This window comes from Fukomys damarensis, unplaced genomic scaffold, assembly GCF_012274545.1.
Source record: "Fukomys damarensis isolate Sample0158 unplaced genomic scaffold, DMR_v1.0_HiC HiC_scaffold_39, whole genome shotgun sequence".
Taxonomy (NCBI): Eukaryota; Metazoa; Chordata; class Mammalia; order Rodentia; family Bathyergidae; genus Fukomys; species Fukomys damarensis.
The window spans coordinates 13,326,824-13,338,784 of NW_022900951.1; the positions used below are offsets into that span (position 1 = coordinate 13,326,824).

At 37.8% G+C, this 11,961-nt stretch overlaps 1 protein-coding gene across 7 annotated transcripts in view; it reads left to right on the forward strand.

The window, feature by feature from the left end:
- The window catches only part of Reps2 (RALBP1 associated Eps domain containing 2), a 222,388-nt gene that overhangs the window by 204,119 nt on the left and 6,308 nt on the right, over positions 1–11,961 (forward strand). For all 7 annotated transcript variants that reach the window (XM_033760202.1, XM_033760203.1, XM_033760204.1 and 4 more), the window contains one exon: positions 1,763–1,868. In XM_033760202.1, the coding sequence (XP_033616093.1) occupies positions 1,763–1,868 (106 nt within the window). The remainder of the gene's footprint in view (positions 1–1,762; positions 1,869–11,961) is intronic.

Genomic DNA, 11,961 nt, shown 5'->3' on the forward strand with positions numbered 1-11,961 from the left:
CTTCACCCCCTCCCCCTTTCCCTATTTACAAAGACTTTGTTTCCATTTTTTCCTTTGCTCATGTTTTTCTTTTCCTTTCCCCTACAGCATTTATAATTTTTAAAGCCCTGGATAGAGAGAGACAGAGCAGACACATTAGTTCTTTCTCAACTAAGGCTTTGGGGAAGAATTAAGCTCTCGGGGTTTAGTCATCTATTGTATATACTAAGCCAACTGCTCTCTTATGCATCTAGAGTGGTAGTTGCTATGTATAGTCTTTGGGAAAATTGATAAAAGAGTCACAAATCATTTTCTGTAGGGCTTAATTCTCCAACAGAACACTGACTGAAAAGGCTAAAGAATGTAAACCAACTGCAAAATGGTCATCAGCTTTTTGGGAAATTAATATCAGAATCGAACCATTTCAAGAAATGAATTCAGTTTTAGGTATTTACATTATCTACTCCATTTAGCACAAAGGAACTAATAACATTTTGTTTCCAAGTGAACTTCTGAGTCCAGGTTATAAGTAATAAACAGATTTCATTGTCACCAGTCATGAGGACAAAAGGGGATTGTTCTTAGAATTAGGCTTACTTTTTCCTACATCTTGTATATCTGCTAAGGATGGGCTTTTGGAAAATAGAATTATTTGAGCAGTTTGCAGATGGAAGACATCATATGACAGTACTGTCACTGAGCCCGTGCCAGCCTCCGTAGCCTGTGATCTTCTTCGTAACCCTGGCAGGTATTCTGGGCAGCCGTGGGCATTGTCAGCAGCCAGTGTGGCAGTGTGTGCTCGCCTACACTGCTCACTCGCAGTTGTGCTTCCCGTTCACGCCTGCACCCAGTCATTGGCAACCGCTGATGTTTTCAATGTGCTTGCAATCTTTTCCCCCTTCCCTCCCCGTGCTTGGTGCTATTGGGATGTCTGTGTATCTTTGATGGGAGGTCCATTTCCAAGTAGGGAAAAGGCAATATAAGTTTGGTTCTTAGAAAATGTACTTAGAATTCCTTTAGGAGAAAGCAAGGTTCAGGGTCAAACATATATAAACCAGTGATGGCGAACCTTTTAGAGCTTCCAATGATAACAGACAGTTAGCTGCAGCACACATGTCACCACTGGTATAAACAGAGTCTACTGGCAACATAGAACATATAGTCACCTTAGTTACACCTGCTCTGGGAATTTACCATTGAGTTAATTCAGGAATACTGATACTAAAACATTCTGTCTTTTTCTCAAGTGGCCCAGATTTATGGTGGTGTGTGCACATGGACTCTCACCCCACCATTTATGCCCAACGATAAAGAAATAAGGGTGAGCTCAGTCTGACTAAATTAACGTAGGATTTTTTGTGAAAGAGAATGTCTTCTATTCTCTTTCTTCAGAGTTGTCTGCAGGGGCCACTTGCAGGTCTTTTAAATGCCATTAGTGCTCACATAGAAAAGGCATTCCAGTCAATAAGATTTGTAGAAGAAATGTTTATTAAAATGTTTTCAAATAGATGGAGCACACATGTTTGAGAAAGTCCAACTCCCTGCTTTTATTCAAGTTATAAAATGGGAATTATTTCAGGTGTAAATGATTCATTCCAACAAATTTGTTTCATTTGGTGTGTGTCTCCCTGCATGCCCACGAATATGAGGTTTTATTTTTGAAGCCTTGTAATGTTAACTCTTTTTAGTTTAGCATTTCTCATGAATCAGAGGCTTGACCTGCAAAGAAGGGTCCAGATGTGTAAGTCCCTTTTCACTGAACTGTTTGTACTTTTCTTTATAGACAGTCTTCCAAACAGAAGAAGGCCATCCAAACTGCTATCCGCAAAAATAAAGAGGCAAATGCAGTGCTGGCCCGATTGAATAGTGAACTGCAACAGCAGCTTAAGGTGAGAAGTGCTGCCGCGATTTGGCCTGCCAGGCTTTTTTGTTTTGACCCTTGCCTGCCCATCCCTACTGGTAAGACTTGATTTTGTTCTCAAACCCCTTTTGGAAGGTAGAAAATTAACTTCATTTAATGTCCCCTGGTTGGTTCTTGCACACCTAAAGGAAGGCTGGTAACTTTAATATGTAGGCTGCTTATTGTGTGTGAGTTAAAGGGACGAGAATCTCTTACAGAGTCTGTTTGAAGCATTCCTTTTGTTCAGAGCTTCCTAGTAAACATTTTAATTGCTTCAGTCCTCTCTGAAAGATGCTCGATTTATTTCTGTGGAAGGAGGTGGCCCGGGTACTGTCTAAAGGTACTACCCCCCTAGTACCATCTCACTTTCTCAAGGACACCATCCCTGTTCTTGTAATCTGTTTCTCTTCATCATTAATCTCTCCTATATTCATTTCCCAGGGCTGTCACAGCCAAGTAGCACAGATTTAGTGTCTTAAGACAAACGAAATGTGTTTTCTCACAGCTCTGGAAGCTAGAAGTGTGAAATCAGGTGTTGGCAGAGCCAGGCTCTCTTTGAAGGCTCTAACGTAGAATCCTTCCCTACCTCTGCCCAGCTCTGGCAGTTTCTGGTGAGCCTGGGACACAGCACTTTTCAATTCTACCTCCACCTCCTTCATGTAATTCTGCATGATGTTCTTCCTGCACCTGTCTGTATCTGTGTCCAAATTTCTTTTCTTATTGTACCCTTCTTACAAGGTCACCAGTTATTGGATTTGGGCCCATCCTAGTCCAGCATGACCTCATTTTAACTTGATCATATCTATAAAGATCCTGTTTGCATATAAGGTCACATGTACAGTTACCGGGGATTAGGGCTTGAACATAACTTTTGGTGGGCAGGGTTCTCTTCTGGGTCATTACCTATTCACACATAAACACACTCTCGTAAATTATCCCTTGCCCTTGACTATTGTATCCCCTTTGCTCTGGTCCCCTTCACAGCAAAATTTCTAAAGAATTCTTTTCATTCACTGTCTTTACTTCCTCATCAGTGGTTTTCTGTCGCTCCACTTCAGTGTGGCTTTTGCTCTTCTCCACTTACACCCTGCTCATGGCCAAATCCAGTGGATTTGTTTTAAAGTTATTTCAATTTTCAAAAGAATCTATATAACTGACAGTTCCCTCCTCTGAAATCACTTTTATAATTGGCTTTTCTGGTCTTCCTTCTACATCACTGGCGTTTCCTCCTTAATATTCTGTGTTGTTTCTTCCCTCTCTTTTATAGATGTCCCTCATTACCAAAATATTTTATTGTGAAAAAGTTCAAATGTACAGGAAAGCTGAATCCTACAGTGAATACTTATATAGCCACTACTTCGGTCCTACTACTAATGCTTTACTCTATTCTGCTTATACTTATTTACCTATTTATGTCTCTCCTGTCCATTGGTTCATTTTATTTTTGATAGATTCATGTCAATTTCACAATCTATATACTTCCCTAGATATTTCAGCATGCATATCATTAACTTGAATTCAGAATGTCCTACACACTTTTCTTAGATGGAAAATTTACAATACAATGGATCCACAAATCTTAGGTGAACACTCGCCTAGTTTGTAACAAATGTATATACTTATGGAACTCAAACCCCAATCAAGTTAGAGAATATTGCCATCACTCTAGGGTGCATCCTCCTGTTCCTTCACAGCCAGTTCTTACCCTATCCTCAACAGAGGCCATCATTATTCTGAATGTTTTATACCAGAGTTTCACCTGTTCTGTGACTATGCACATGGTATCCTACAACAGATACTTTTGTGTAAAGCTTCTTTCACTTAGGATTACATGTTTGAGGTTTGTTGTATATTTCAGTAGTTCCTTCCTTTTGTTTTTGTCTGAGTAGTATTTTGTTGAGTGAATGGGCCACGATTTCCTTATCAGTTCTGGTGATAGACTACTCAGCTGTTTTAAGTGTCAGGCAATTTTGAATAAAACTGCATTCTTGAGCAAAATTTTGTGTGAAAATATGTTATCATTTAAGAGTTGGGATTAGTAGGTAATATGGTAAGTGTATGTGATTGGTTTTATTAGAAAACATTAAACCTTTTTCTAACATGCTTGTAGCATTTTATACTCCCATCACTCATGTATGAATGTTCCATTCGTTCTACATCTTTGCCAGCATTGGATGTTATTCTTTTTAACTTTGGCCGATCTTGTGGTGATATAGTTTTATTGTCATATCCTTGATAATTAAGTATGTTGATCTTTTTTTATGTGATTATCTTGCATATATTCCTTTTTTTTTTAGATTGAACTTGAGTCCTTGCGCTTGCGAGGCAGGCACTAGAACCACCGAGCTAAATCCCCAGCCCCTTTCATAAATTCTTATTTTATAAAGTATCTTTTCAAATGCTTTGGCCAGTTTTTGAATTGAGTCTCCGGCCTTTGTTTGGTTTTGAGTTATAGGTAGATGCTTTTTACATATCTTGTTACCAGCCATCTATCAGGTGTTTGGTGAATATTTTCTTAGTCTTTGTTTTGCCTATTCCTTTGGTGGTGCATGCATATAATCCCAGCACTCTGGGAGACTGAGGCAAGAGGATCGTGAGTTTGAGCCTAGTCTGGGCAGTTTAGTGACTTAGTGAGACCCTGCCTCAAAATAAAAAATAAAACAAAGGACCAGGCATCTGGCTTAGCTGGGTTCAATTCCCAGTATAATAAAAAAATTAATCTAGCATCATTTGTTGAAAATATTTTCCTTTCCCCTTTGGAATACTTTGATGCCTTTGTCAAAAATCTAATGACTGTAGTAAAAGTTAACTTCTGAGTTCTTAAGTCTATTCAATGAATCTATTTGTTGACCGTTATGTGAGTACCACACAGCCTTGGTTACTGTTGAGCTATACTAAGTCTTGAAATCAGGTAATACATACTTTTCAACCTATTATGGTTAAAAACTTCATAGTATACATTATGCTCTTATTTCATATAAATTTAAATTTTTTTGTTTCAGTTTCTACAAAATAGAAACTGCTTGGCGTATGACTGAATTTATATTGAATCTATAGATAAATTCAGGGAGAATCAATATCTAAATAATGTTTAGTTTGCTAACTTGAAAGCAAGTAATCTCTACGAATGTTTAGGTCTCCTAAAATTTCTCTGAGGAGATCTGATTTTTGAGTATGTAAGTCTTACATGTCTTTTATCAAATTTATTTCCAAATTTTTGTGATACTATTGCAAGTTGGATTGTTTTTTAAAATTTCCTTTTCTAATTGAGTTGATGAAGATTGCAGAATATAAGATCACACAAAAGTCATGCATATTCCTGTATATAAACCATGAACAGTCGGTAGTGGAAATTTTTAAAAAGTACAATTTCACAATAGCTTGCTTCCTCCTGTATATGAAATACTTTAGTAAAAATCTATCGAAACACATGCAGAATTTATTTGCTGAAAGTTGTAAAATGCTGCTAAAGGAAATCTAAGAAGACCTAAATGAATGTAGAGACATTCTTTGTGGATTTGGAAATTCAACATAGTAGAGATGCCATCATTTTCCCAAGTGATGCTTAGATTCATTATAATACCAATTAAGATCCCAGCAGGATTTTTTGTGAATATAAATAAGCTGATCCAAAAATTTATATGTAAGGGCCGAAGAACTGAAATCACTAAAATAAATTTGGAAAAGGAGAACAAAATTAGAGAAATCACTGTCAAACTTCAGTAATCAAGACAGTATGGTAGAGGGATTGGTGTCCAGATCAATGAAACAGGATGTAGTCCTGAAATTGATGACATAAATACTGCTGTTTGATCTCTGACAAAGATCCAAAATCAATTGAGCAATAAAAACTGTCTTTCAGCAATGTTTTGTAGCAATTGGTCATCTGTATTTTTAAAAAACCCTTTATCTGAGTCTCACCTCATATTCCACAAAGAACAGCTTAAAATGGATCATAGACATAAATGTAAAACATAAAGCTATAAAATAGAAGAAAACAGAGGGAAAAAAGTGTTCATGACCTGAGGTTAGAAATGCCACCAAAAGCATAATCTATAAGAAAAACCCTCGATAAACTGAATTGCATCAAAATTAAGATTTTTTGCTATGCCAAAGACATTGTTGACAATTAAGAGACAAGCTACAGACGTGGAAAAAATGTTTACAAACTACACATTTGACAAAATAACGTATATTCTGATTATACAAAGAACTCTCAAAGCCTAAACATCTCAATTTAAAAATAGGCAAAATACTGGAACAGGCACTTTACCAAAGAAGAGATAAGGGTGGCAGATAAAATAGCAGAATATATTCACCAACATTAGCGACTAGGGAAATGCAAATTTAAACCATGATTCCATACTGCGACACACGTATTATAATTGCTGAAACAAAAAATTGTGACACCACTAAGTGATGGCAACTGGAACTCCCATGCATTGATGGTGGGAATTCAAAGTGGTACCTTCCCTCTGGAAAATAATTCAGGAGTTTCCTATGAAGTTATATGTGCACTTACCATGTGCCTCAGCAGCCCCAATCCCAGGTGTCCACCTTAGTGAAGTAAAAACTTATGTTCACTCAAAAACCTATACATAAATGTTCATGGCAGTTTTATTTGTGATAGCCCAAATCAAGGAACAACTCAAATGTCCTTCAGTGGGTGAATTGAATAACTAGGGTACTATCATACAAGAAAGGGTACATACAAAAGCTCGGGTAAAACTCAAATTCTGCTAAGTGAGATGAGTGGATGTCAGAAGGACATGGACTGTATGATTCCTTTTATTTGACATTATTGAAAAAGCAAAAGTATAATGATGGAAAACATTTTAAGTTATCAGGGGTTATGTGTAAAGTGAGAGTTTATTTAGAAATGAGTAACACCAGGGAGCTTTTTGGGCAGATGGCACTATAATGTATCTTGTTGGGAGGTTACACAGGTCTGTACATGTGCTAACATTCATAGAACTACACACTGAAAGGAAATATAGTCCATTTTAGCCTATGATAATTTAAAATTATTTTTAAAAATTCACTGTGTTTTGTGAATCTTTATACATGGCTTTGTTTTGTTTGGCTCTTGTTTTTCTCCTCTGTCCTGCTTTCAAGCAGGTCAGTTTTATCCGTTGTTCTCTGTATTTGATAAATATTTTAATTTGGAAACCCATATTCTTCAGTTTTGGAAGTTTTCTTGATTTTTGTTGTTATTGATTGTTTTCTTCCCCAATCCCCATTTTAACCTGTTCTCTCTTGCTAATTTGGATATTGGATCCTTAGCGTAGTTCTCTAGTTTTCTGATTTCTTTCTTTTCTCCTCCTTCTCACCTTCTCTTCTTTATTTCTGTCTATTTCTAGAGACTTAGTTAATTTTTAATTCTAAATGTCCTACTATTTAATAACCAGTAATTCATTTTTTTGTTCTCTGAATGTTTCTGTGACGTCCTGTTCTTGTTTCATTAGACTGTATTCTTGTAATGATAGTTCTTTTCTTCTTCTTGAGTAGTTTCTTTTTTGTTGTGTCACATGTATTTCCTCATTAGATGCTTTCCTCCAATATCTTAGGGCTTTTCTGTGCTTGTATTTGAGAGGAAGATGAAAACATTGATTGGAAGGCATAGCTTGTTGAGTGGCTTGTCAACTTTGTGCTTCCCTTTCCTATGATCTGGCTACACTGTAGTTGGGGAACTTCAAAAGGCAGTTTCATTGGCTCTTTCCTCTTGCTGTGGGTTGGAAGTGCCAGAGATGAGAATCTTTTGGCTCTCTGTATAGAGGAGAAATCCTGGGTTCAGTGGAGCAGGAGGACTCTAGCTGTAAGCATGCAGGAAATTTATTCTTCAGTATCTTGTCTTCAATTGTGCCTATTTCTTGCTTATTACAGAAGTTCCCTGTTTTACCATTTCAGTAAATAAATCCTCAGTCCTCTGCTCTGGTGGCAGGAAAGGTCTATGAATCTATTTGCTTCTGAAACAGACTTTCAGCCAACATTTATTTTAGTTACCCTCCTGCTGTTCTTCACTTCCACTTTCATAGGTCTTTGGTGCTGTCACGGATTCCCCTGTATAAAATTACACTGGTTCTTGCTTTCCTCTTGGTTAGTCTAGAGAGTTCCAGGTCTAGTGAACTAAGGAATCAAAACAGAGCTATAGTCATGGCCCGTCCATCAATTCCTTGATTGAGCCAGTTTACAGATAGGGATGCCCCTTGAGTGAATGAACATTTGGGTCTCCTCAATGAAAGGACCTGTGCATAGTCAAAATTTAGAAGGGGTAATCAAAATATGATTAATGTTCTAATTCAGAAACAGTTATTGTAGTAAAAGACATTGCCATTAATCTTTCTCAAAACACTCCCCCTCACTTTGAACACACTTATCCCCAAATTCTTGCCACATTATGAAGCAGTTCTGGAAGTCTCTTACAAGGTGTGATCAAAAGTATGGTGAATTCGGCTGCTAGTACCATCCAAAAAAATGTAGGCTCATAAAGACTTTTCATTGTGTCTTCATCCAATGGATCTGGCACTGTTTTGACTTCTAGGTCTTCCCCAAAGTCAAAATAACCATGAAAAGTAAACATTTTTAATTGATTCAGGGCATTGAAATAGCCACAATGGTGCAGCTGAAGACACTCGTGAAAGAAAAGTTGCAGAACTCCTTTAGGAAATGTCCGGAATGATAGGATAAACATATTTAAAGTGAGGGAGAGTACCTTGAAGAGGATGAAAAGCAGTGTATCTCTTAGTATGCTGATTTTAAAGATTTAAATGTTTACTGTATGTTTTGATCACACCTTGAATAATGATCTTTCTCCTAACCTTTTCCAGAGGTGCCTGTTTACCAGAGTGGCTATACATTTGGCGAATAGCCAGAATTGGAGAATTACTAGACACTAGCTCTGAACTGCAAACAATTTTAGGAGAGTGAAAGTGTCTCTTTGGCCCACCGGACAGAGTAAGGGCTTTTGGAGGTCATATCATCAATGGAGCAAGTCCAGCTCATAGCAGGCACAGAGAATTCCCAGGCCCACTCTGGTTGTTTCCTCAGCTCTAGAATGTGTACTTGGAATAGATGTACTTGGCACCTTACGGAATTCCCACTTTCCCCACTGCATTTGCTAAGTCATTTACCACTCATCAGTTTGCCTTTCAGCTTATAAATTTTATTGTTATTATTTCTTCCCTTTTGTTTTCCATGTGTTGTGAGTCTGTGACTTTAAAAAGTTCCTGTTTTTTTTTTTTTTTTTAGTTGCAGGAGGGAGTGAGTATGGACCTATAGTAATCTTCCGTATTTACATGGAACCTCTATACTGTTTTAGTAGATGGTGTTTCCATGTCTGTGAATACCATCCACAGGCTAATGAAACCTACATTTATTTTTTTAGTTTTTTGTTTTTTGAGACAAGGTATCTTTATGTAGTTCAGGCTAGCTTTCAATTTACTGTGTGATCTAGGCTGGCTTTGAACTCAGAGCCATCTTCCTGCCTCAGCCTCAGCTGGGATTATAGGCGTGCACAACCATGCCTAGTGTTAAACCTACATCTGTGTCATGAGCCTTGATTCTCTTTCCTCTGAGCTGTAAACATGCATATTAAATTTCTTACTCAATTCTTTCTTTTTGTATATTTAATATCTCAGATACTTAATTTCCAAGCCTTTTCTTGAAAAGCCCATTTCTTATGCAGTCTTGTTCTTAACTGATTTCTTAAATGCACAATAATTGGAGTCATCCTTAAATTTTCCTTCGGTTCTATCTCAACTTCATTAGCAAGTCTACTCAGTTCTAGATCGAAGATCTATCTGGTATTCTTCCACCTCTCTTCACCTTAATGTCTGCTACTCCAATTTAAATGATTTTCACTTCCCACCTGGGTCCATGTAACTTCCCAATCGCTCCTCTGCTTCCACTCTTGCATTGTTGGAATGAGGCTGCCTCCACTGTGGTCAGAGTGAGGATTGATTCAGGGCTTTTTCAAAACCTTCAGTGCCACCGCCCATACTTGGGTTGCAGTCCACACTCCTTCCTCTTCCCACAATGCCCCACAAGATATGGCTTTGGTCTCAGTGTTTGATTCATCTCTTGCCAATGTCTTCCTTGCTTCTTCTGCTCTGGTCACATAGGCCTGTTTGTCAAATTGATCCAGCTCGTTCTGTCTCTTGGAGCCTTTGCAGTTGCCATTTGGTCTCCGTGCTCATCCTTCCCCATATGTTCCAGTAGTATCACCTCTGAGATGACTTCTCTGGTCACCTTCTCTTCCAGCCACCTCTGTTATTCTCTTACATTATCTCTATTTATTTCCTCTAGGAAATGAAGTTTTAATTTATTATTTTGTTTTTATTTTTTATCAGTAGTGTTTGCAGCACCTAATGATTCCATTCCTCATGGGGAGTTGGTGCACATACATAACCCATCTTAATTCTCTTTTCTAAATCTTCTTCCCCTCTCCTCCTCCCATCTCTTGGCCTCTTTCCCTTTTTCAAAAGTTCTAGCTTGCTTTTTCCTATATCTATTCTTTATTTTGCGCTTTATTTATATTTTGGGTTTCTCATAGAAGAGAAGTCATACAATACTTAAGCTTGTCGGCCTATTTCACTTAGCATTATGCTCAAGATACATCCATTTTCCTACACATTGCTCATTTATCTTTCTTTATGGAAGATTATTCCTCTATTTTGTGCAAATGCCACATTTTCTTTATCTATTCATCTGTTGATGGACAGGTAGCCCACTTCCAAGATTTAGCTATTATGAATTATGCTGCTATAAACATGGATATACATGTATCACTGTAATATGATGTTTTTAACTCTTTGGTGAAGATACCTAGAAGGTGAATAGCCAGATTGAATAGAAGTTCTAGTTTTAATTTTTTGAGGAATCTTTATACTAATTTCCATAATGGTTGTACTAGTTTACACTCGCACCAGCAATGTAGAAGGGTTCCTTTTTCCCCATAGCCTCACCCCCATCTGTTATTATTTGATTTCTTGATGATGGCCATTCTTTCTGAGGTAAGATGGAATCTCAGTGTTGTTTTCATTTGCATTTCTCTAATGGCCAGGGTTGCCAAACATTTTTTCATGTATTTATTGGCCATTTGTACTTCTGAGAAGTGTCTGTTCATTTTGGTTGCCCGTCTTTTGATTGAGTCTTTTTCTCCTGGATGTATTTTATTCGTTTTTATCGTCTTTCTCTAGCCAATAGATATAAGCCATAGAGGGCATTGGTCTCCTCCGGTGGCATCAAACTTGTGGCACATGCTGCAGCAGGCTGTTTGTGTCATTGAAAGCTCTAGAAGGCTTACCATCACAGTCTGTCTTTTTCTCTGCTGACACCGTCATGGCTAGAGTATTATTTTGCCCTTAGTAGATACTAAAAGACTATTGTGTGGGTGGGTAGGAGGGTGGGTGAATAAACACTTTTTCAGTGCTCTACTGACTACTAGTGTGTTAGTGCTTCTGGACAATTTCAGAAGGTTTGCCACCTGGATTAACTCTACTTAAGAATGCTCTCATGAGCCCCTTTTCTTTACAAAACAGTCTTTTTTAGTCCTGAGAGTTTAATTTCCCAAGTAGCAGATTGCTGATTTTCTCTTTCTGCTTTTCACCTAGAGGTCATACATAAAGCTGTTTTGTGCAGGAGCCTGGACGCGACTTGGGTAGAGGGATGACCAGCGTACCTTTTCATCCCTCAGACCTGCCTGAGTATGGTGCTGGATACAAAGCTAGCGATAGCAAGTAGCAATTTAGTCCTAGTGGCTCACCCCGCAGAACTGGGAGTCTGCTTTGCTTTCTAATCTCTTCCAGTCAGTCTTTTAATTTTTATATCATTCTCTGCCAGCTGACCCCATTAAAACAAGGTGAGACTAAGGTGGGGTATTGTAGGAGGGTTTCCTCAGTTTCATTTCATCATCTTCTGAAAGGAGTTGAGAGATTACAAATTGTGAGGGCCCCTTTGTCTAATCAGCAGCTTTAAATCTGGTGCTTTCTGGTCCACCTCTTCTTGAGTGTGTGTGTATATATATATATATATATATATATATATGTATGTATGTTTGTTTTGGGTCCCGGTACAAGTTTCCT